The following is a 25,988-nucleotide window of genomic DNA, read 5'->3' as shown; positions in this document are numbered from 1 at the left end:
TGGAGCTGAGGGAGGCGGTGAGAGCCGAGGGGAGCAGGCAGCGGCCAGTGGGGAGGGCGGCGGGGAGGGCCTTGGGGACCACGGAGGGATTTTGCCTGTGTGGACGCCGCGGGGAGGGCTGGTGTGTGGAGTGGCTGGAAAGGAACAAGAGGGCTGGCAGGAGCCCCACGGAGAGGGCTGAAGGTGGTCTAGGCAGGATACGCCAGCCGCCTGGACCAGGTGGAGCAGAGGGGAGGGGGGAAGGGAATGGCTTCCAAGAGAGTGAGGAGGTGGTGTTGCCAGGACTTAGTGGGCTGTGCAGGCAAGGCCGGAGGGAACCTCAGCCATCTCCTCGGAGCCTGAGGCTAAGCCCTCCTCGGTGGGCTGTTCTGGGACCTCACTGACACAAGGAAGGCTCTCCACAGTAACTGGTCCATCCCTCACCCCTCACCCCTGCACCTATTTTCCTGCTTTTGTCCAATCTTAGGAGCTTCTTTAGAATTTTTCTGTACTTCAATGAGGGAAACCCACTGTCTGGCCCTCTCAGTCCCTACTCCCCCCCCCCCGCCCCCCCTACACACACACACACACACACACACACACACACACACACACCCCATGCAGATCCATAGGCACACATGCCCCCCCACCAGCACACGTCCTGGAGGGAGCCTCCAGGTGTGCACCCAGCAGGCAGGTCCTCGTATCCTCAGCCCACCGTCCCAGCGGGGCCAGCCACACGCGGCTACGAGGTTTGGGTGTCGCCGCCGGCATGGCTCTTCCGTGGCTGCCACCGGCCTGTGTGTTCCTGGGGACAAGACCGCCGGGTGGGTGCTGGCCACACATCTGACTCTGCTGGGAGTGGCCTGTGGCTGGTGACAGGGCCGCGAGGGAGCCTCTGTCGAGTGGGAGCAAACAGCAGAAAAAGTCAGCATTCCACCAAACCCCCTGGGGCAGCGTGGCACCCAGCCAGGCCCAGCTCAGTTTATTTGGTGATAAGATTTGTTCCCCCCCACCCCCCAGCCCCAGTTGTGTGTGCTGCCCAGAGCTCTGGCCTGGATCCTCCCTGTTAGTCATTAGCAGCCTGGAGCTGCCCCTCGGAGCAGGGCTGTGGTGGGACAGGGGAGGCCTGGGTCGGAGCCGTCTTATTAACTGGGGTCTTCTTCTCTGAAGGGATGGTGATGGATGGGCCCTCCGGAAGTGCTGCCCACCCCCCACTCTGGGCTCCAGTGGTTTCACTTAGCCCAGAGGGGCAGCCCCCCACATGCTGCCTCCCTCTGCCAGCACCTGCCCCTAGTGGGTCTGTACCGAGTCACATGGAAAGTTCTGTCCTGCTCCGGACTCTGGAGAAAACTCAAAATGCCCAGTATTTAGGCCTGGGGTCGACTATCCACGTGGCTCTGGCAAAGACAGAGCCCTCATCCTCAAGCTGTAATGTGTCTGCAGGCCGGGTGGGCCTGGCCAGGGGCTCTATCACTCCGGAGGGCACTGAAAACAGAGCTGCTTCCTCAGGGACAGCTCCGAGTGTGTGTAACCTGCTGTCCGAGGACGGTGTGCTTGGTTTAAAGATCCGCTGTCACTGTCTTGAAATTGTTAATCATTTTTGAACAAGGGGCGGGGCATTTTCATTTCACAGTGAGCCCCGCCTGTTATGTAAGCCAGTCCTAAATTTTGTTGTCTTCTCTTTAATATCTTTTGAATTTTGAACTATGGAAACATGTTTGTTTGCTTTTTATTTTATTTCACTTTTATTTTATTTTTTTTAAACTTTATTTGAGAGAGAGAAAGAGCACAAGCAGGGGGAGTGGCAGGCGGAGGGAGAGGGAGAGGCAGACTCCCGGCGGAGCAGGGAGCCCGATGCGGGGCTCGATCCCAGGACCCTGGGGTCATGACCTGAGCCGAAGGCAGACACTTAACCGACTGAGCCACCCAGGCGCCCCTTGTTTGTTTTTTAAACTTAATAACAAAACACCAAAAGGAGAACGGTAAAGAAGGACACCTTTATTGTTTGTGGTGCACGTTTAGAAACAGGTCATGTGTCCACTGAGGGCCATGAGCTGTTGTGTATGCACACCTGCACACCATACCTGCAATCTGCAGTCGGACGGACTCCGAGCAGAGCCTGTGTGGCATGCAGAATGCCACCCCCGTGAAGGACACAGAGATGGTGCTTTGCTCCCAGAGCCAGTCCTTACTCCACACCTGGGTGGGGAGACGAGGCTCCCCAGACTCTCCTGCTGACCCCTCCCCCCCAGGATTCCCCACCTCCGGGGGTATCTTCAGAGTCAGATGACATCAGGAGTCCTATGCTAACATCCCAGCTCTGCTGGGAACTCAGGGCAGAATACTTCTGTGGAGACAGGAGACTTCCATGGCGGGCATTGATGTGGCCTGGGAACCTCTGAGCGGTCATCTTGTCCACCCCCTTCAGGCTGGGCCCTGTCTATGCTGTCTGTTGCCCAAAGAGTCTGCAGGGACAGGGAGTCTATGAATTTTCCTGGCCCCTCATTCTAGTATTTGTCACTGATGTGGATTTCTTGCCTGAATCATTCATGTTTCAGTTTTTGCCCATTTCTTGCTAGGCGTAAGAAATTGGGATTCTCCTACCCCACAGATCTCACAGGGTTAAACATGCCCACAGCCTGAGGACCAGTTTTGAGGATCAGAACAGAGAGAAAAGCACCCCCCCTTCAAGTGTGACGCCTCCGCAGCTGGCCACTCAGCCTGCAAGGGAAGGAGCACTGCTGCCCTCTGGTGGCCAGTCAGCAGAGGCTCAGGGAGCAGCTGGGGGGGCGGGGTCCCCTTTGCAGCAGCTTTGAGTATTCGTGTAAATGTCCTTTCACTGTTCCAGGAACACAGCAAGCTTGTCCTCACCTCAGGGCATTGGCTCTTGCTGCCTCCTCTCCCTGGAATGCTCTTTGTCTAGATCTCTAGTGTAGTCTGTTCATTCTCTAGTCCTTGGGCCAACTGACACCTCCTCAGGGAAGCCCTCCTGGACCATTTTGTCTGAAACAGCACCAACCCCAGTTCCTGTCCCTTTCTATCCCATTTCCTTGTTTGCTTTGTTCAAACGCTTATCTACTATTTGAGAATATCTGTTTCAATTCTGTGTCTACGGCTTCTCTCCCTTATCAGAATGTGGGGTCCTGGAGAGCAGGGTCCTTGTTGATTTCATTTGTCACGAGACCTCCGTGCATTGTACATAGTAGACACTCAACAACACTTGTTGAAGGAATAAATAAATGCGTATCAAAGACAGCAACTGAGATTGAAGCAGAGCTTCTGGTCCTCAAAATCATGTATTCTGAGGTGGGCACATACCACCCTCATTTGACCGACGAGCAAGCCAAGGCTCAGAGAGATTTATAGGAGTCGTCTGAGCATTCAGCAGAGAGGAATGAGCCAGCCCTTGGTGGCTTTTCCTGGGCTCTCTCAGTCCCATACCTTGGAGGGGACTGAACGACGTTCCAGGCCTGAACCGTGGCCGCCAAGGGTTGAGGCAGGCCTCCACGTGAGGTCCAGGCCCTCACCTTCTGGCCCTGGTGACCAAGGGAGCCTGAGCCGGGCCCTGTTGCAAAGCTGTGCTGTGGTTTGCGGGTGTGTGGTGGCGGGGGCAAGGAAGGCCCGTTCACAGGAGAGTAGAACAGGACTCCGGAGACAGTGGCCTGGCCGTCTGCAGAGATGTGCGTTCTGGAGCAGGGGTGTGTTCGGGGAGGGCGGGTGGCAGGAAGGCTGGAGCCAGTGAGGGAACTGTGCCTCCTCCGGGGCCAAGATTTGGCTGTGACATTCTGGGTTCCATTGGGGCCCCTGAGGGCCCAGCCATGTCCTCACTACACTCAGCCCGAGGCAGGGGCTGCACTCTGATCTGGACCCAGTACAGACTCGAGGGGGTGGAGGGCTCTGGCTGCAGAGCCCAGGCTGCTGGGGCTGGGCTTGGGCAGGTGGGGGGCTGGTGGGGGCCGGGATGCCCAGGCCCCAGGCAGGCTTCGCTGAGCACCAGGGCGGGAGTCTCGATGATCAGCAACATCTACTCCTGGACTGGTCTTCTGATGAGAGCTTGATGGAGTCTGTGAGGTAATTCTCTAAGATGCTTCGGTACTGGGGAAGGAAAAAGAGAAGCCAGAGTTCACATCCTGAGGGGCAAAGAGCCTCACCTGCCTTCTGTCTCTTACTGGCTGGTGGTGGTTGGGCTTTTTGTTCCCTCCCTATTGTGTTGTTAGGAAGCTGAGGCCCCCGGGGGGTGAGCACTGGTGTTCCCCACCCTCTTCTTTCCTCAACTCCTCCTCAGGTTCTTCCCAGGAGCCCAGAGCAGGTGGACGGCATGAGTCTCCTGACCTCCAACGAGGCCCCATAACTCTCCGTTCTCCAGAGGGAGCAACTGAGGTGACATCTGACCTCAGGCAGAGATGATGACAGCCCACTCCTCCTTTCTGCTGGAGACCTCTCCCCACAAACACCCCCACACCCCAACCTTCTCTCCCCACGTCCACCTCCCAGCCTCCCCCCCACCACTGCCCGGGCACCTGGAGAAGCCCCGTCAACCCTCTGCCCTTCCCATGGCCTCTATTCTCCCCAAAATAGACTCAGCATTTCCGCCGGGCCCTCTTTGCTTCTCTGCCCACCTCCCCAAACCCTTGGGTCCCAGCGATGTCCAGAGAAAGCCTCTCTGCACCCAGCTGGCCACTTCTCTCCCAGGACCCACCCCGCTCGGCTCAGAGGCGAGGGTGGGATGGGGCAAGGGGGCCCTTCCTCCAGGAGATGGATTCATGGGCGAAAGGGTCTCTTCTTAAAGGTCTCTCTACTCTGCCAGGCTCTCACCGGCCACCGGGCTCAGGCGTCCATGCCCCCCACAGCTGGCATTGCGTGTGTGAGTGCACGAGCTGGTGGGTGTGCACTCACTCGGTGGGTGAGTGCCTCTCACCCCCTTGGTGTGGCCCCGAGCAGCACCCGTCCCCACTGGTGAATGTCACGGCCCTAATGCCGTGGCCCTGGCTCCCAGGAGGTGGTGTCAGGGCTCACCCGCTGCACCCTGATGATGTTGGCTCCTGAGACCCATGACTCACTGTCACCCCCAGACTGACTGGTCATTTTGGCTGACGTGCAGAGCTCATGGCGCTGGGCCGGGATCCAGCCCTTTTCCAAATAGTTTGTTTCTTGAGAGCCCTTGTTTCTCAGCCCTCCCACGTAGGGTCTTGCGGGCCTTAGTCGGCCTGCGTGATGGGCCTTGAGGATCCCTAGACAGATTATTTAGAGTTATTAGAATTTATATAATAGTAATTTTACAGGAAGGCTTAGTGCTGGGGGGTGAGGGCAGTGTAGGCTCTGCAAAAGGTCTGTCTCTCTGGAGATGTCCCCACACCCCAGATTGATCTCCCCCTCTGCTGGGGAGGAACCCCTACTGCTTATGCACTTGACCCAGGACACCCCAGGGCTTCCCTAGCTCTCACCCTGAGAGAGCAGAGTCCCACCCGATGTGTCTGAGAAGAGAAAATGGGGCCGAGCGGCTCCTTCTCGCCAGCACCGTCCAGCCTGGCATGCGGGCCCCAGGCTCTGCAGCCCGGGCGTGTCCAGTCCTCCTGCTGGCCCCTTCTGCTGGGTGCGGGGCCCCCTCACACCGCAGAACGAACGTAGTTACAATCCTGACATTTCTGAACCTCCTAGCGAGGGCCGAGGAAGAGCAGAGTGTCCCCGGCTAAGCTCCCCTCTACACCGAGTGAGCCATCTCTGCCTGAGGGGAAGGTTTTGGAAGGATTTTCTTATTGTCTGGTATTTTCCGGGTCCCTCCCTCATCATGAAAGCCAGAGACCTTGACTGGGATCCGGAACTTTCCTAATTGGGTCTTTGGACCCAGGAGGCAGGGCCTGTTGGTTCATTACCTGCGAGTGTGCCCCACCTTCCCGTCCACCCAAGGCCCCGCTGGGACCCCAGAGCCCCTCATGACCAGAAACCCCTGCCATCGTCCACAACGCCAGCCCCCGGGGAAGGAGACTGGGAGTGCCCCGAGGAGCAGCGGGGCTTTCTGAGCTCCTTCGCATTTTATTCTAGATTCAAATGGAACGCTGCCTCTGGAAGGTGTGAGAAACTTCCTCGTTCATTACACTGGCAAAGCCTGAGGTCTTCACACCAGCTTTCTTACACCCAATAATAGTCACGCCTCCACGGGTCCGTGTTACCAGAGTGCTTCCCATTTGTGACACCATTTCGGCCCGTCATGGCATCATCTGGCTCCTCAGATTTCCCACAAAACTTTCGAGTAACCGGCAGGCCACAGTTAGGTCTCCTGTGTAATTCTTTCCTCCAGGCCCCGGTCCTCTAGGTGATGGGTGCATCTAGCTATAAATTCACATAGTAGTGTCCTCACGCACGCACCTGATGTGCCTAAGGGATGTGACTGACTGTTGCAGTCTGTCCTTTCAAGCCTGGTCACCTCTGTGGTGTCTTTAGATCCTGCAGCTGGAGGACCTCAAAAAGGTCCTATCATTTCAACATGCTTACCTGCTAGCCAGCCAGCCTGCTTCCCTCCTGGATGTGGCAACTACGTGTTTATCTCGCTAGCTTCGAAGGAACTGGGTCTCCAAGCTGCCAATCACTCCACAGGGACCAAGTCTGACCGGTCCCAGCAGGGATGGAGTGCCAACTGGATTTTGATGAGCAAAATCTCATCATCCCAGATCCCCTGAAGCAGGTGGTGTCCCTTCTTGGATCATGAGGGCATTCTTTTTTTTTTTTTTTTTTAAAGATTTTATTTATCTATCTGAGAGAGAGAGAATGAGAGACAGAGAGCACGAGAGGGAAGAGGGCAGAGGGAGAAGCAGACTCCCTGCTGAGCAGGGAGCCTGATGCGGGGCTCGATCCCGAGACTCCAGGATCACGACCTGAGCCAAAGGCAGTCGCTTAACCAACTGAGCCACCCAGGCGCCCGATCATGAGGGCATTCTTAATCATATTTTGGAATAACTAAGTATCCTCCTCCTTGAAAGTGGCCGGATTGGGATACTAAAGTAACTACCTACTATCTTTTCTTTCAACATGTTAGCTGAGGACCTATTCTGGTGCTGGACTCACAAATCACTCTTTCCAACCAGAGTTCACTGCAGAACTCAGATGTTTCGAGGGACTACGAGTGTCATGCGCCCCAATGGACCGCATCACCCTCTCCTCTTGTGATGTTCCTGCTCTCCTAGCTTGGTCCCTAGCATTCTATTCAATCATGCCTCCGATAGCCAAGCTGGGAACCTGGTTATCGACCTAAATAGCTCTTGGTTCCTCCTCTCCTATATTCGACCATCATCAACCCCTGAGGCTCCCCTCCAAAGTCTATTGAGTCCACCCCGTCCTGCCATCTCCGTTCTCTCATGCCTGGACTGCTGCAGTACCTTCTCATCCACCCATGGGGCCCATCCTCCATGAAGCAGGAAACACCCCTGCCAGAAACCCATATACAGAGCTCCTGTTTTAAAGCAGCTACCTTTTGTTTAATGCCTTCTTGTACAATGAATTGCTTTATATGGCCCTTGCAACAGCCCCATTATTCTTATTTGTACTTAAAGAGAGGCAAGTGGTGGCTGAGGGAGGCTGCACGACTTGCTGTAGGACATACAGTAAGAGGAAGAGCCAGGACTTAACGTCAGATGTCCCGGGCTTTGGAGCCCCAGCCTGGGGCTTCCCTCCCCTGCCCACCCCTCACATCTGCCTCTCAAGCACTCCGACTACCTCCCCGGGAAGGAGGGGCAAAGCTTTTGTAGAAAATGTCTTTGAAAACGTGTTTGACCTTAAACTAGAGATGTGCAACATCCAGTTTCGCCTTAAACATCCACGTGAATTTTACATTCTACGCTCTGGTAGTTTGTTTGCTTTGTTTTAATGCGAAAATATTTCTCCTTCAAGTTTCTGAGTAAAGGACACGCCCGGTGGGGTTTCAAGGTGCCGGGTGAGCCCCCGTATGCCTCGGGGGCAGCGGCGACGTCTGGACAGTATGCACCTGCGGCGTGAAATCCGAGTCCTGGTTGGGGCTCTCCAGGCCTTCCTGATCTGTGCTGCTGACCTCGTGGGCTTCCTCGCTTGCCCCATACCCCACTTCCCTTCATGCCACGTTTCCTTCTACAGACGGACCCACAGTTGGTTCCTCACGTGGGCCCTGCAGATTGGTGCCTGGGCCTCTGGCCATGCCCTTCTCTCTGTCCTTCTCCTACCCCCCCTTCCCCCCTCCCGTGTCCAGTTGCAAACTGCGTATCGTCTTTCAACACCCAAGTCACATACCACTTCTCTGGGTAGCATCCTCACCCACCCTCTCCACCAGCCACCACTGAGTCATCTCCGTGCCTTGACTTTGTTCCCTCTGGGGCACTTACGTCTATGACAGCCTGTTTGTGAATGTCTTACTCCTCTACCTGACCTCAGAGCCACCGAGGTCCGGAGCTCCAGCCCTAGCCTGAGAACTCAATAAATGTTTCTGGGATTGCATTATTTCCATTTTACAGATGAGGAAACGGAGGCTCAGAGGAGTCATACGACTTGCCCAGGGGTCTACTTGAAAGCACCAGGGCAGGATTCGAATGTAGGTCAGCCAGACTGTGGACACCATACTTGTGACTTCCAGACATCTCATCAGTAAATTTCTGCCGTCGACATGAGGGACAGACCTGGGCTTGCTAAGCCATTCTTTTACCAAGTGGGATATTAAAACAACAACTACGACCACAACCACCACCAAAACAGAACCAGTAGAAAAGCTCCAGAAAGTTGACACAGCAGGAAAGATGTAACTTTAAGAATAAAGGGCACTCCCTCTTCAGAAAGGGCAGATGCTGACCACACACAAACGGGCTGTGGGCTGAGGGAGCTTCCCTGTGACTCATCATCTGGCAAATCACTGTCTCGTGTTTGTGGAGGGCCATTTATCACAGATCACCATACAAGGTCAAACAACATTCCTCCGCTTTCCAGGGGAATGGCATGAGCAGGCTCATCTGGGGCTTCAGAGCCAACGTTGCAGACGGTGTCATAAAACCACACCTCTTGATCATGCGCTAGAGACGGGCACCCCCAGCTTCCCTTTAACCTGAGGCAGCGAGGGCTGGGGGCTGGGGGGGGGGAAGCATAAAAACGGCCTGGCGGGGCAAACCCTGAAATGAAGGTGCTGAGACGTCTGCATGGCACGCTTGGGGCCTCTCCCCGGGCGGGCGGCCCCTTGGAGGTGGTTGCCGGCTCTCTCCCTGGTGGATGCCCACAGGCAGGGCCAAGGAACATTCTCTCCAGGGCCATGGGCAGCACGGGGCCAGGCAGCCGGTCCCCCACAATGACGGCAGGCACCTCCACAGAGGGGAAACCCCCAATCTCCCGTGCTCCTTTCCTCAATTCAAAATCATTGCTGCCATGAGCTTCTCCCCTCTTCTGAGAAGCCCACCCTGATAAAATGTGGCAGAATGATGAGACAAGCTGATCCCTTCCCTGTGCTGATCACTCATGAACCCTCTTCTCAGTTTCCAGACTCCATATTGGAAGGGGATGAAAACCCTGCTACCGCTTCCAGGCAGCCTTCCCTGATCTTCCCGTCCTCCCCTCTCCTCCCGCACAGTTGGGCTGCGTGCCCCTCCTCTGAGGTCCCCCACCAAACGCTTCCCCAGCATATGTCTGTACTGTGACCACACGTGGGCCTGTCAGCCTGCCTCCAGAGAGCAAGGGGCCCCGAGCCTTGCACTCTGCCCCGCACAGATGGTACACTCAACACAGGGTCCACAGCTATCCGGCTGTCTGATTGGAGGACGTCAGCAACTCCTGCAGGCTTGATCTTGCACTTGGACAGATGCGTGGCCCTGTGGGGCTTCTCTCCCACCAGCCAGGATTGAACTAGATCATCATTTCTCAAACCCTTACTGCATTAGAATGTCCAGGGGTGAGGTGCAGAACCGTATGTTTTAGAAACTCCATAGATGATGATCAGCCAGACTCAGGGGCCACCGACTCTACCCTCTAAGGGAGCTTTATACTTGTGGGCTTCTGGGGCTCAGAATCAGAGTACTGCTGAGCCCATTCCGGAACTAATGAAGACGATGAGCAATCTTGTCCTGCCCACAGCCCTGCGTGCGCCCGGTGTGTTCTCTGGAAGCTCCTGAGTTCCCCATTCTTGGGGGCAGCCCCGGCCGTGTTGCCACCATAGCCACTCACCCTGGACAGAGCCCGACTGGCCAGCATCTCGAAGGCTTGTACCACGTTGATGTCATTCTTGGCACTGACTTCAAAGTAGGGAATATCCTTCTCTTTACACCAGCCTTGGGCTACCTCCGGGGGCACCTGAATGAGGGGAAGACATGATCACTGTCCCTGTATCATCACCGCCGCCATCCCCACCATCATCATATTGCCCACCGTCACATCCCCACCATCTCCCCTCCACTCCCATTTATCGAGAATCTTCCATGTTTCCGAAATTTTACATGCATTTTTTTTTTAAGATTTTATTTATTTATTTGACAGGGAGAGAGAGAGTGAGTGAGTGCACAAGCAGGGGAAGCTGCAGAGGGAGAGGGAGAAGCAGGCTCCCCGTTGAGCAGGGAGCCCGACATGGGGCTCGATTCCAGGACCCTGGGATTCTGACCCGAGCTGAAGGCAGACGCTTAACCAACTGAGCCACCCAGGCGTCCCTACATGCATTCTCTCTTAACATAAATCTATGAGATGGTTATTGTTAGCTCCATTGTCCAGATGGGGAAACTGAGGACTGTGCTCAGGGTGTGTGAGGTTGAGCAGGATTTGAATACAGGCTTGGAAGAGAATTAGAGCCCACTGACTAGGCTGCCCTCCTAAGGCTCACACTAGGCACTTCTTCCTGCCATTGGCTCCTTCTTCAGTCCCTTCAAAAGGAGATGAACGTGACTCACGCTAGTCAGGGTGGAGGACTTCCATCCCCTGAGCAGGTTGACTAGGGCCTATGCCCAGGAGGTCTGTTGCTGAGCAGAGACTCAGGTCCTTGCTAACCCTTCTTCCCCAGGGTAGAGTCCTAGGAACAGTTGGTAAGGTGCTTCTATGGGCCAGATACGAAGTTAGATATCTTGTCATATTAATCCATTCAATCCCCCCAGTGACCCAGTGAGATGGGTCTTTTTTTTTTTTTTTTATTTGAGAGAGAGAGAGAGAGCACAAGAGGGGTTAGGGTCAGAGGAAGAAGCAGACTCCCTGCCGAGCAGGGAGCCCGATGCGGGACTCGATCCCCGGACTCCGGGATCATGACCTGAGCCGAAGGCAGTCGCTTAACCGACGGAGCCACTCAGGTGGCCCCTGAGATGGGTCTTAATAGCTCCACTTTATAGGTAAGAACATTGAGGCTCAGAGGGGTCTAGCAACTTGCCTCAGGGCACACAGCTGAGAAGGCAGAGCGGCAATGCAGCCCAGTGGCATCGGGGCTGCCCTCCGCAGGGCACTGCATGAGGACTCTGCCCAGCTGCCTCCCCCACTAGACCACTGTCTCCTTGAGCTCAGGCTCAGGGTCTTTTCAGCTCTCGACCTGGCACCATGGGCCACTCAGTGCGGGGAGAATGAGTACATCTCCACCCGACTGCAAACGGCCGATCAGAGTTTGAGCATGTTGGTTTGGAAAGCGCCTGGCAGTCTTGTGAGTTACTTCCAAAGACAGTTGGAGCCATTCAGTTTAATGCCTAATCAATTATTTCTGGGAGGGGGAAATCGCCATATATTGAACACTGCTGTGCTTGATACTTTGTAACCATGATTTCATTTTACTTAAGGGGGCCAGGGTTTTTATCATGGACAAAGGACATTCTGCCTCTCTCCCAGAGGACAGCGCAGCCAGGGGGAAATCAGATTGCCTCCCTCACTCCTGCAGGTTCTAGGGATGACTGTCTCTTTGGGATTAAAGGAAGCATCCCTGTTCCGTCTCTTTGGTCCTTGCTTCCTTGGTCTCAGGCGTGGTGGCAGCACCAGGGGCTCACAGCTCTCTCCCAGTGACACCAGCATTGGCCCGGCATTGGGAAGCTCGCCACCTGAGACTGGAGGGTGCAGCCTGAGTTCAGCTAAGCAGCCTGTCTTTTGGGGGGCTAGCTGACACATCCACACCCCATGCCCAGGTCCTGGGGGGAAACCCTAGGCCTTGGTCTTGGCCTCTGATCTCTAAGACCCTCCTGCCTTTAGGGGGAGGGCCCCAGAACTGGCCAGGACTGCTTCCTTCCATGGAGCACGGATGCCCAAGGTCTGGTGAGCAACCAAGAAGGCTCACAGTTCAGGAACATTCTGAACTCTTTGGAGGAAGGGTCAAGCAAGGGTGGCTGGTGCTTTATACTGTCCTCACCAGTAACCACAAATAAATAAGCATTAGGAACTCACCGTTGTACCTGGATGGCACCTTAGGAATGCAAAGGGCTTCCTACCTTTTAAAATCCTCCAGTGGGAGGACGGGACTTACTTCTTACAGTGCCTTCCTGCCTTCCTTCTCTCTATCCACCCCCAGCCCAACCCCCGCCCCCACCAGGTGATGAGCATGCACTGGAGTTGCAGTAAAAACTGAGGTCAAGTGAAAAGACGTGAAGGCCTCCCCTTCTCCAGGATGTAGGGAGATCTTTTATATTTCGTGGCGTGAGAAGCAGAATCAGTGCCCGCGGAACCCAGCAACAGAGCTGGGAGGACAAGCCTGCAGCAGCGACCCACTCAGCGCAGCTCAGCTCTGTTCTCTCCCACTGGACAGTGACGGGGGTCTGTCTGGTGCCCGCTTGTGACAGGCGTTTTCTCTCACTTGCCCCTGATCTTTCTCTGCTGGGTTTATATGGAATGGTTAAATACACGCTCCAAAATGTCAGTTGAGATTATGCTGTAAATTAACCTTCTTGGGGCTCCTGGGTGGCTCAGTTGGTTAAGCTTCTGCCTTCAGCTCAGGTCATGATCCCAGGGTCCTGGGATTGAGTCCTGCATCGGGCTCCCTGCTCAGAGGGGAGTCTGCTTCTCCCCCTGCCTCTAACTCACTCGTGCTCTTTCTCTTTCTCAAAACAAAACAAAAAAAACCTTAAAAAAAAATTAACCTTCTTTTCATTCACCCCTTCTCCTTCCCCACTCAACCTCCACAAGCCGGCCTGGGAAGAAAGCCACCCAGACAGCCCCTTTCACTATTCACTTCCAGTTCTTGTTGCGGTTTCATGATTGTTTAAATCATCTTGTCTTTTCGTTATTTATAAAATGACAGTTCTTTATACTTTAGGCTCTGACTGTGGCAATAAATTCAGGGTGTGCTACTTGGGGGACTTGGGAAATATGAAATTTTTAAAAGTGTTACCTGGGTTAATTTTGCTTTTGGCTGATAATATATACTATTAACGCTTTCCTTCTGTTACAATTTTGCTTGTTCATCAGAGGCCAAAAGTTTGACAAATCTAGCTCAGTTTGCATAATTTTATGTATGATGCCTTTCCATCTCCTATGCATTTTAAATGATCAATTGTATAAATGTTAACAGTGAGTCAGGTACATCTTAAACCACTACCAAAAATAACAGAATATTTTCAGAAAATACAGTTCCCATGTTATGGATCAGTGATGAGTTAGAAATTGCCTACCTGAGCATAGAGCAAAGAATTCACATTCCAGTGAATAAATTCCTTGTAGGATGGGTGCTAGCAGAGCTGTTCTATCAAACTGATATTTTTCCACTATGACCTTCTATAGGAGGAATAGGTATTTTTTTTAAAAAGTCAATAATTTCTTCAAAATCATTCTGGTGATAAATATATGTATGTATCATACATACATATATATGATATATACATATATAATACACACATATATATGTATTTTATTGTGGTAACATATACAACATATACATAAACATAAGATTTACCATTTTAACTATATTTAAGCGCACAGTTCAGTAGCATTAAGCACGTTCCCGCTGTTGGGTATGGATGGATGGGTATCACCCCCACGCATTTCCAGAACTTTCCCCTCATCCTAAATCTGGCAATAGAGTTTTAAATATTTATTTCCTTTTTATGAAGTGGGAAAAACTTGCGTGCTTTCTCAGCCCATCCCGTGGAGGAAATGAGAGCGAGGCTAGCAACCCCCTCGGTGTATTAGGCTCGTCACGTGCTGCTTTCTGGCAGCACTGCCTTCAGTCCCCAGGCCGGCTCATGAAATCCGAGTCTGGGCTCCAGGTCGCCTGTGAGGACACTGGAGCTGACCAGGGGCACACAGCGAGCATGGCTTTGAGTCCCGAGAAGGCGCTCCTTCAGGTGGCCCTCGGCTCTTACCCACTCACCCCTGTGCCAGTGAGAGCCCAGAGCACGTCTCTCAGCTGGCCTTCTCTGTTCCCCAAACCCCCTGCTAAGCTGGGACAAAACAAGGGACCCTGGAAGGCAGCGGCTTTCCAGCCTCACCCCTCCTCACTCACGGTTCCTCCTCTCCACTTCCCTGCCCTCATTTCATTATTGCTGAGCACTTCCCCACCTCTGGTCCTTACTCTACCTCCCCCACCCTCACCCCCACCTTGCCATGCCCTTGGGTGGGGGGGCTTGCCTGCAGAAAGACAAACTCCCCTCACTCTCCCTCCTCCAGGGTCCTCTCTCACTTCCCCGGCTTGGCTGAGCCCTGGCTTTTCCGGGAGTCTCTGTTCCCCCTGTCACCCTCACCAGTGGGGGCTATCTCCGTGTGTCACTCACCACAGACCCCAGAGATGGGGATGGGCTTGCCTGGGGCCTCACTGGGCTTCTTTCAAGTCTCTCTCCTTCCTCTCTCTGCAGAGCAAAGCCCCTCCCCTGAGGCTTGGATGGACCCCCCTCCACCCCTCGGAGTCATCACCTGCTCTTTCCATCCTGCTTGTTGTCATCCTCATCCCGTGGCCCCCACCTCTCAGGGTAACCTCACAACTCCTGCCCCTCCAACAGAATGCATCTTCTCTCCACTCAGCCTCTTCTTCCCAGGTCTTGACTCAGGACCTCCGTCAAATATTGAATCTGGCCTCCCATTCTGTGACACAGTCTCCTTCCCTTCGACCTCTTTCCGCCCTCCTTCCTTCTGCTCTGCCCTTCCGCCTTGGACACTGCAGCTGCCTGCTCCTTCAAACCTCCCCTTGGCTCTCTTTCTTTGGTGGCTTGTCCATGCCCCCACACCTCTACTCTTCAGCTACTCTTGTCTGGAAACACCTTAGTCCCAGGTCCCTCGTTCCTGGCTCTCCACCCACATGTGGCTGCTGGAGAAACACCCAACCTGTAGACGCCAGCTTTAATTCCTGGTCTCCTTCTTCAGCTGAGCCCCTAGTGTCAGCCACCAGTTCTTATCTTTGTCCTTGACTTCTCTCCAGAGTAACTAGCAAAGCTTCACCATGATTCCTGAGACTTCTACTTGGTTCCCTTCCTCCTCCTGCTCAGTAGAAGCTGGTGCCTCTGATTTCACCGAGAAAAAATCAGACTCTCAGGCTTGGAATCCTTCAGCTTCCCACCCTATGACCTACAGGTTCATGAAGCAGGATGTTAAAATGGAAGTTTCAGCAGAGGCGCTACAATTTGATGGATGTCAGATATAAAGTGGGTTGGGAGACAGACTGCCCCGAGACCTTGCCCATTTCCAAAGGTTCATGACCAAGAAATTGTTAGATGGCTCTAAAACCCACAGCATGGATATAAAAGGATTGAAAGGAGGATTAGAAAGGATTTCTTGGGAAATAGCTGTGCTGTGGGTATATGCCTTCCCCTTCTGCAAGAGGGAGAATAGGTAAAGCCTCACCTCTAGCCAAAAAAAAAGAAGGCTTCAAGGAGGTCACTTGAAAAGCTAAACATACGACCCCTGTAGTTTGGTGGATACAGCGGACAGGTGCCTGACATGCCTTCGAGGGATCTAAGGCAAAAGGCAACAGGGCAGAGAGAGAACAGAGAGAGAGTGAGAACCAATCACCCTTGCCCCTACAAGGGAGCCAGAATTCGAGGGCAAGCCTTGTGAAGGAGATGGGGGCTCCACAGAGAGCTAGCCGGCCTGGGGCTGTTGTAAATCTCATCAGGAGGGCTGCCTGCAGGAAGTGGTGCCCTCAGTTGGGTGGAGGAGGAAAAATCAGGAGACGAAGAGAGAGAGGAGGAAAATGCAAGACGCTTGTCATAGGAGGGACAGTAAATGCTTCCAGTAGAGGCTTCTTAAGGACCCAAAGGTAACCCATGGAAGAGACAACTTGAAATACCTGCTGGGGCCAGAGAGTACAAACTATCTTGTGACAGTATCCATCAAATAAGGATTTTCCTGCTCTCCTGACTTCTCCCTCTTGCTTCATTTCTAACAGGGTCTGAAACCAGAATTATCCAGAGAAGGGGAGGAAGTGTGGACACATAAAGTTGGCAATGATATGCAAAGGACCATTCCCTCCACCTAGACCATAGTTTCTCACCTGTAACTGCCCCAAGTGGAAAAAAGAAAGGGAGACACCTTGCCTTTTAATGAACTTAGGACTTTGATTATTATCTGAGACTGGATGTTTGCAATTAGAGAGTTGACACTGAATTTGAAACCTGAAGTGACCATAGAATTGATGATGCCTAGATTTCTATTTCCAGCACAGACATCTCCTTTGAAGTTTTATTCTTGTATATTCTATTCTTGTATATTCTACTGTCATCTCCAATTAGTTGTTCTACAAGTTTCTTAAACTCAGCACATCTAAACTCGTCTCTTTCTGAACAGGAGGCTCTTCTTCTTCTTTTTTTTTTAAAGATTTTATTTATTTATTTGAGAGACAGAATGAGAGAGAGAGAGAGCATGAGAGGGGCGAGGGTCAGAGGGAGAAGCAGACTCCCTGCTGAGCAGGGAGCCCGATGCGGGACTCGATCCCGGGACTCCAGGATCATGACCTGAGCCGAAGGCAGTCGCTTAACCAACTGAGCCACCCAGGTGCCCCAGGAGGCTCTTCTTAATGATGGTGGTAGCTTCATTGGAAGCACCATCATCCACACACCCATCCACCCATCCATCCATCCATCCATCCAACCTGTCCATCTGTCTGTCTGTCCATTCATCCATCCATCATTCCAAATGATGCCTCAGTTCTATCCTTTTCTCTATTTGAACCGTTGTGAAAACATAGCTCAAATATGATGGCTCAGTTCCTCATTTCTTTTCTCTATTTGAAACACTAAGACAACCTTGTTCAAACGGCTCTTTTTGGTGTCATTTAAGCTTCATTTGGCACAAGAGCATCTTTTGCAAATTAAGACTACCTCTATTGTTTTTTCATTAGTACACAATAAGGAAAGAGCTCTAATCAATTCCACTATAGCAGTAAACACCTATATGAGTGGGATCACTATAGCTACGGGGCAGACCGGTTGTCATGTGGTTAGCCAGATAATCTGGAATACACTCATGCTGATAAAATATATTCCCAGAAAATTAATGGAGTCAAGAATGTATAACTGCAATCCCCCTCCTGGCCCTGGGTAGAAATACTGTTCTATAAGTTAATTCAAATTCCACCTGCCTTCCTCTGATGCCTTAATTCTTCCATTCCCTGTCTCTAGACAAAATTGCTTTCACTCACATCATGCTATTTCTTGCCTTTGCTCATGTTGAATCCACCTCCCCTAGTAAGCCCTTTCTATATTCTGGGCTTGAGTAGATGCCCTTTCACTGTAGTCCCCAAATATCCAAGGTATATCTCTATCATTGCATTTATCATAATCATCTTTTAGAGTGTCTGTATCCACTACTAGACTGCAAGATTTTTAAGGCAAGGACAGTGTCTGATTCAGCTCTCTATGTGTGGGCTCTACCACAGGCTCTGGCGTGTAGTAGGTGTTCACACAACGTTTGGGGACTGAATGAAAGTATGGACGGTACCTGCCGGTCTGCGAGATCGATCTTGTTTCCCAGCACCACCATGGGGTAGGATGGCTCCATTGGAATAGTTTTGGCCAGAACATCACCCCGCCAGGTATCCAGCGCTTCAAAGGACTCTAGGTCGGTGACATCGAAAGCCAGGATGCAGCCATCGGAGCCTTTGTAGAATGTGGACACCATGGAGCGAAACCGCTCCTGTCCGCCCGTGTCCCAGATCTGGAGGGGAAGAACAGCCACCCCATCGGGCTGCGATGAGTGCCTGGAGGTGGGCCCAACTGGGTCATGTGATGGCAAAGTTGCCTTTCCCAGGTAGGAAACAGACAGCCCTGGCACAGGCGCTTGTGGTCCATTCACCCACGGGCATCTTAACCCTGTGGCCCATGTACACTACAGCATCTTTGCACTATCATCTGAACTCTCATTTTTCCCCTGGGTCATCAAGACAGGCACAGTTATTCTCACTGTATAGATTTGGACCTTGGGAGTGACTTGCTCAAGGCCACTTACCAAGATTTCCAGTGAACCTGAGACTAGGAGTAGGGTCTCCCAACCCTTGGATTTGTCCTTTTTTTTTTTTTCTCCCAGATCAAGGATCAGCAATTTTTTCTTAAAGGGCAACATTGTAAATATTTTAGGCTTTGCAGATCATACCGTCTGTTGCAACTACTCAATTCTGCCATTGTAGTGTGAAAGCAGCCATAACCATAAGTAAACAGTGGACATGGCTGTGTTCCAATAAAACTTCATTTACAAAAACAGGTGGTGGACCACATTCGGCCCATGAGTTGAAGTTTGTTGATCTCTGCGCTAGAGCTTTGTAGCTCCCGGTGCACACTGCTGTGTGAGTGGCTAGCTAGGGAATGTGGGGTGATTTTCAGGGATGCATGCTGAAGAGGGGAAGGCAGAGCTGCTCACCTGTAGCTTCAAAGTTGTGTTGTCCAGGATGATAATCTTGGAGAGGATGCTGGCCCCCAGTGTGGTCTGGTAGTCCTCGTAAAATGTCTTGTGCACATATTGGTGGAGGAGGGAAGTCTTTCCTACACTGAGCACAAATCCCCAGACACATGTGAACAACGTACACACACACACACACACACACACACACACACACACACACACCCCATTCTCAGATCTTGCCATGCCCCTCTTGCTGCCATCTCTCCAAGATTCTGAATTTCTAACACTTGCAGTCCAAGGACCACAGTGAGCAGCAAGGGATTAGGGAATGGACTCTAGAAGCCGGGACCCATCCAAATAAAGCAGAAACCAGGCAGCCCGACTCCCAGGCTCTTTTGCCATCTGAGCTCTCTTCCTGGGGGTGGGATGTCCTCCCTGGTGCCACTCTGAATCAGAAAGGGACCCATGGTAGGTAGGAAATATTCAGGAGGTCTCACCGCCCTTGGGTAGGGGCTGCTTCCCAACCGCCACACCCGAGCTGATCTTGGCTTACCCCAGGGCTCCGATGATGATGAGCTTCAGGTCCACCTTCTTCCGGGGATTCATGGAGGGGCTTCAGAGCCTGTAGGGAAACAGAAGTCAGCTGCATGCTGGTCAGAGTCCCCTGCAGCCAGAGTCCCCTGCAGGCTGGCCTCTGCTTTCCCTCCCTTGATGTGCAGATCACTGCTCTGGGCCCAGACTCAGGTGGGGTTGTTCTCCAAAAGAGATGGATGATCAGCAACCTTTACGCCAGCTCCCCTCCAACTTCCTCTTGGGGCCTCCCCAAGGCTGGAAGCGTGGTGGTCCCACAGGACAGGCACATCGCTCACCCTTTAGCTTTACCAACCCTGCTCTTGGAGGCAGCCAGGAGCGCCAAGAAGAATGGACGGGACTGAACAGAGGCCTTGAGGACAGTCAAGCCTGGAGCCAGGGATGGAGGGCAGTGTGGGAAGAGGAGATGGGGGCAGGACAAGGGGTCCATTGTCAGGACTGCCTGAGAGGCTTTGGATGGGAGAGTGCCCCTCCCCCAGCCCGAGGTGTTGCTGCAATCACAGAATCAAAAGGCTCTTCTCCAATGCAGCTGGTGGGGGTATAACTGGTATGTGTTTCTGGAAAGCTACTTGGCAGCGAGTATTGACAGCCTTAAAAATGTTCCTGCCCTCCATTTCTAGGAACTGGTCCTAAGGAAATAATCTGAAATGCGGGCAAAGATTCTTGTTCAAGAATGTTCTGCACAGTATTATTTATAAACATCCAACAACAAGGAAGTGGGTAAATAAATCATGGCACACAATGAACTATTAATGTTGAGTTTTTGAGAATATTATATTAATATGGGGAAATGCTTATGCATAGGGTCTAAAGACTTTTAACAATTATTTTGAAATTATTTAAAATTTTAAAAATTATTTAAAAAAATAAAAATAAATTATTTGAGAGAGAGAGAGCATGAGCAGTGGAGAGGGGCAAAGGGGGAGGGAGAAGCAGACTCCCCACTGAGCAGGGAGCCCGACCCGGGGCTCGATCCCAGGACCCTGGGATCATGACCTGAGCCGAAGGCAGACGCCTAACGACTGAGCCACCCAGGCAACCCTTTTATGACTATTATTAACACACAAAAGGAGCTTGCGGGACCGACACTATTGGTCTCTATTTTACTGCTGAGAATACAGGTGTTTAGAGATGGGAGGTAGTTTCTCTCTAAAAACACAGCCTATAAATGGTAGGGCCTGGACTAGGAGGTGGGATTTGAATCTAGGCCTACCTGTTCATTCTATTGTCTTCCATAAGACTAGAACAAGGATCACACACCTGCCACTTGGTGCCCCTGTCAGAGAGGCTCAGGGCTGGGTGGTGTGGGCTTGACGTGGGGCAGCGAAGCTGGTGTGCTTACGAAGGGGAAGTTGGGGGTGAGGGCGGGGGAGGTAGACAGTGTGTGTGTGTAACAGAGGATCAATATGCACTACCTGGGAAGCTCCCAACGTGTAATCAAAGATAACATACAACATAAAAGTGGGCAAGGAATATGAATAAGCAACCAACAGAAGTCTTATGAATGATAAGTAGTAAGCTCTGAAAGGATACTCAACCTTACTCATTTTTAGAGACGTACAAAATTTAAAAATACCGTTTTTTTTTTACCTGCCAGAGAGTGGCAAAAATTAAAAAGACTGATGGTAACATTTAGTGTCAGCAAATGTACAGGGGAAGGGCTATTGTATATGGTTGATAGACTACGAAAAACACGGCCTTTTTTGGAGGGAAATTGACAATATCAAAATGTAATACCCCAGATTCTAATTTTAGAAATCTATCCTACAGAAACGTACCTATGCTCAAACATACCTTTATACAAAGATGATTGCTGGAGAACATTGTTGTGACCCAGTGCCCATTGATAAGAGAGTCTCTACATAAATTATGATCCATTCAGACTTTGGAATAGTAGGCGGTTTTAAAACGAGTGAAGTAATGAAGTAGAAAAATATGATAACAATTTAAGTAAAAAAGAACATCCCTGAACATTTTGTATAGTATGATCTCAATTGTATAAAAACAACAACCTCACAGGTGTTGACCATATATTTAGTATTATATTTGTGCTTGTCCTGTATATACAGAAAGCTATGGAGAGAGACACACTAAATGAATAATAGGAGCTGAGGGAAGGTAGATGAGAAGCTAGGAGCTATTGTTTTATTTTATATATGTCTTGTTTTAAAATTTGTTACACAAGGCTCAGTGTTACTGTAATTAAACAATATCAAATATAAAACCTTAAAATTTCTTTAAAAAGAGCACATGGGTGGATGGCAGCCCAAAGTCATCTGAGTGTGACTTCTTTATTTATTTATTTATTTTTAAAGATTTAAAAAAAATTTTTTATTTGACAGAGAGAGAGAGAGAGCACAAGCAGGGGGAGCAGCAGGCAGAGGGAGAGGGAGAAGCAGGCTCCCCGCTGAGCCAGGAGCCCGATGTGGGGCTCCATCCCAGGACCCCGGGATCATGACCTGAGCCGAAGGCAGATGCTTAACCGTCTGAGCCCCCCAGGCGCCCCTGAGTGTGACTTCTTGACAAGACAAATTACTTTTGTGTCTGGGGCAGAAGAGGGAGGTCCCCTAGTAGCAGGGATTGATCAGGAGTTTTGGAGTCAGAATTCTCCATACATTCGTGACCTTGGGTGAACTGCTTGACCTTGGTGAGTGTGTTCCCACGTGGGTGAAACAGACATGGCTCATGGCTGTAGCTTATTCTGCAGGGTGGCATGCGTCATTTTTTAGAGCACAGGCTCCCCCAGATAAATGGTTAACAATTGCATGGGATGGGGGTGGTGGCAGAGACCAGATTTGTAGCACCTGCCACCTTCTGCGGTGTAGATACTCCCACCATGGCTGGTTTCAAGCTACCAGTGTGGAGCCAGCTCCAGCGCACTGTAGAGGGACCTCAAAGATGATCTAGTTTAACTCCCACCCAATGCTTGAGCCATCTTGACCATATCATGGAAGACAGAGCTAGACCTGCCCCCATAGAGCTCCTTCCTTCCACTAGCTGTGGATTTCTCCTGGGGCCACATAAAGCATGCTCAATCCCTCTGCCACATGCCAGGCCTTCTGAGGTTTCAAGGCTTCTCCTTGAGTTTTTCTTGAGTCTTTTCTTCTTCACACCCTTGTGATTCACCTTGGCTTTGACTCTGAGCTCCCTTTCCCCATCCCCACCACCCCCTGCCCCCAGGCCCCTTCCCTGGATGTGCCCTTAAAGTATTCTGCCACTGCAGATATTTGCTGAGCTTGCTATTTAAAATAGCCTGGTCCTTGCACCCAGGATAACTAGCAGCAACAGGAGGGTGATCAGGACCATGTCATTGGTGAGGGAAGGCATGTTGGCAGAAGACACTGGCTGGGCTCACCAAGGAGACATGTGCAGATTTCAGACGTAGCTGAATCCCTTCCCATGTCCTCTGGGCTCTGCTCTTGGCTGGACTTTGGCAACAGCTGCCCTTTTGAGCCTCCTCCCACTCACTCAGCTGCCTCGGATGCTTCAAACCTGGGCATCCTCCTGGAGGCCAGGCTGAGTCATCACCTTCCACTGTTAAATAACAGGGAAAAGCAGGCTTGGAAGGCAGTGCCCTGCCTTCAGCCAGCCCCGGTCCACCCAGAGCAAAATGTGCAGGTGACTCACTGTCCACTGCATGTGACTAACTCGTCTCCCCTTCTTGCCTGGCAGTCCTTCTAAGCCTGGAGCCCTGGTCCTGCCCACCTGCCAAAGCTACGGTGTAGCTCAGTCCCTGGGGACAAGAAAGACTGGGTTGATGCCCCCCACCCCCGCCCGCAACGACAGCCCTAGGGCTCGGGGCCAGTCCTACAAGGACTCTTGGATCTGCTCTGCTCTTACCTTCTCACTTCCCTTCTCTCCCTACCCCACTGGCCCCAACCAGGACCCAGGTACAATTTTCTGCCTTGCTGGTGTTGGGTGAGGTGTTATTTCTGCTGACTAGGAGGCCAGTGAGCAGGGGCAGATGGGAATTCTGAAGCAGGCAGTCTCCCCACCTTGCTCCTACTACCTTACCCCACTTTCAGTGCCTCCCCTCCCTGCTCCCACATCTTGGAAAATGGTAAATATATCCACCCTAAAAATAATGGGATTTACAATCATGGGAATAAAGTTTGTCTTTGAAAAGAAGCTATCTATGGAGTGAAAGCTTTATTGCCTTGGGGGAAGGCTCACGAGTCTGCCTTACCCTCCTAAATCCCAGCAGGTCTAGACCTGCTCCCTGGAGGAAGTGCACCCACAGCCCTGGTTTCAGGAGGTTCAGCGCTTGCTCGTGTTCTTTAAGTTCTTTGGAAGTATTAGTCCTGTCTCCCTAAGTAGAATGTCAGTGCCCAGAGAACAGGACACTGCCTCCCACTTCTCTATCCCTCCATAGAGCCTGACCCATGCTGGGAATATTGAATCTCCAATAGTCATTCATTCATCCCCATCTATCCATCCATCGGTCCGTCCATGTGTCCATCCATCCAGCACATGTACTATGTGCCTACTCTGCATCAGCACTATGTAGATCTGAGGCTACAGACTAGTTATTACCTCTATCTTGTGTGTTGGGGCATCGATTGACAAGCTCAAAGAAATTATTTTTATTAATGCATAATGCTTAGCAACTATAGGGCACTTGGCAGTTTACAAAATGCCAGCATAGTCCAGTGGGTTCCTGAGCCAAGAACAACTAATTAGTGGCAAGCTGAGACTAGAACCCAGATCTGTCCAGCTCTGTTCATTGCTTGCTGAGCATTGCAGAGCCGTGCCAGGAGACATTTAGGATTTAGAACAAGAGGGTCACTTTCCTACTCTAGGAGTTCCTCCTTCCCCGATGAGACCCTTTGGCCAGAAGGTTCCACCCAAGAAGGTGCCCTGTTCATGTGGCAAGCCTACCCAAGGCGTTAGCTGACCTCCTCAGCTGAGCCAGCAGCTGTGTCCTCCTGCTGAGACCAATGCAGAGCCCTGAGCTGGGCCCCAGCTCCCTGGGCTGGGCGGGGAAGTCCTTTCTGCCTGGCTCGCTACCATGCCCTAGATGTTTCTCTGGCGTGGGGGGTCTTGGGGTTGGATCTAAGCCCTGCAGCTGCCAGATTCTAAGCCTCATCCTTACACGCCTTGCCTCTACTCCCCCTGCACCACCCCCAAACCCCACTACCTCTGGGGATTGCTGGGCAGACAGAAGAACCGAAAAAAACTTCCAGGGCACTTACAGCTGTGGCTGCTTAGCATCCGGCCTCCAAGGGCAGGCGGCGTTCTCTCTGAGTCCGGGGCTCTCCTCGTAGAGCAAAGTTCTCAGCCGGTTCAGAGGAAAAAGGCTTTGGATCAGAACAGCTTGTTGAGGCCAAGCGACTTCTGTTTCCTTCCTCTCCCTCTCATGCACAGACTTGGGAAAGTTGCAAAAGAGGCCGGCCCTGGTGAGCTCAGCTGTGTGGGTGGAGGGGGTGGGGTGCAATGTGAAGCTCGGCTTCAGAGCTCACTCAGTGGGGTGGGTCCTGTGAGAATTGGGTTTACGGAATGCTGGCCCCCCCGGGGGGGTGGGGAGGAACAAGGAATGGAAGGTTCGAGGGTGGGAGCGTGTGGGTCAGAGCCTGCAGGACAACATGCAGGTTAGTGGGCACCATGCAAAACCTCTGGCTGGTTTAGGAACTGCTTCTGGGGCTGCTGGAAGCCCCCCAGTGAAGGGGACCTTCTGTTTGTGGACGTATTAGATTCATATGTGCAATAGCCTCGGCCCCACCACCAGCCTGGCAGGACGACAGTCTGGTCCTCACCCTACTACTGCACACCCACCGCATCATACCGCCTTGCCACCTCGCACACACACGCACGCGCACACACACCAGTCTTAGGACAGGGAGGCAAGTCCTGACCTCTCCCTGGGCTCTCAGATGAAGATGTGTGGCCCCACCTGAAGTACTAAAAGAGACTACGGTTATTTTCAGTACTGTTAGCATGCGGCTAAGTTCGGTATTCCTTTGAGTTGCTGGAACCATGCCCTGAGTAATGATAGTTGGCAGATAAAAGGGGAATAAAGTGAGTTTAGACAAGCCCGAATTGAATGGGTTCCCAGCTCCCCAGGGCTCTCCTTAAGGCTTCTAACACATTCGATGCAGCCTTCTGTCCCCATGTTCCTTCTTTCCTGCCTGGTGGGCTGTCCCTTTGTTTCATGATCCTCACTGTCAGCTCATTCTTCCTTGTGTCCTTTGAGCCTCTGGCCCCGCCTCATTGCTACTGTCTGTGTCAGTCTGGACAGCCGGACTTGCGCTCCCCAAAGGCCAAGCTAGTAACCTCGAAGCCCACACCTGGCCACACACAGTGCCAGGGACAGGCCTGGGTCAGGAGTTTTCAGTGGGACAAAAGTTCCAGCTGAAGCTCACCCGCTTAGCATCTGTGCCTGGAGGGAGGGCACGCTGATCTCCCTGAAGTGAGCTAGTAGACAGGGGGCCCCATGCTGGGAAAATTCCAGAGCACGTATACCCATCATATTCTGCTTTGTTTGCTTGGGAAAGGGGGCATCCATCCACCCTCAGGATAACCACTGGTGTATGACATCTGATTTGTTCTTAAATGGTTGCTCTTTAGAATCCACCTGCCTCTCCCCACCCTATATTCTACTTTTCTGCGACCAGGTTTTATTTTTTAAATTTTTCCTTTTTTTTTTAAATTTAAATTTTAGTTAGTTAACATGCAGTGCCATATTGATTTTTGGAGTAGAATTCCTGAGA

General features: G+C 51.8%; 1 protein-coding gene across 1 annotated transcript; it reads right to left on the bottom strand.

Annotated features, from left to right (window-relative positions):
- Positions 1-1,970: 1,970 nt before the first annotated feature.
- On the bottom strand, positions 1,971-24,659 carry RAB7B (RAB7B, member RAS oncogene family). The gene is made up of 6 exons (XM_021686625.1): positions 24,474-24,659; positions 19,244-19,312; positions 18,709-18,835; positions 17,794-18,009; positions 10,147-10,272; positions 1,971-4,077 (listed from the first exon to the last, which is right to left on the bottom strand). Exons 2-6 carry the CDS (start codon positions 19,294-19,296, stop codon positions 3,997-3,999), a joined length of 603 nt encoding a protein of 200 aa, XP_021542300.1. The 5' UTR covers positions 19,297-19,312; positions 24,474-24,659; the 3' UTR covers positions 1,971-3,996.
- Positions 24,660-25,988: the final 1,329 nt, after the last annotated feature.

Source organism: Neomonachus schauinslandi, chromosome 6 (assembly GCF_002201575.2).
Source record: "Neomonachus schauinslandi chromosome 6, ASM220157v2, whole genome shotgun sequence".
Classification (NCBI taxonomy): Eukaryota; Metazoa; Chordata; class Mammalia; order Carnivora; family Phocidae; genus Neomonachus; species Neomonachus schauinslandi.
The sequence above is the reverse complement of the archived record's forward strand: the minus strand, read 5'-3'. Positions and strand labels throughout refer to the sequence as shown.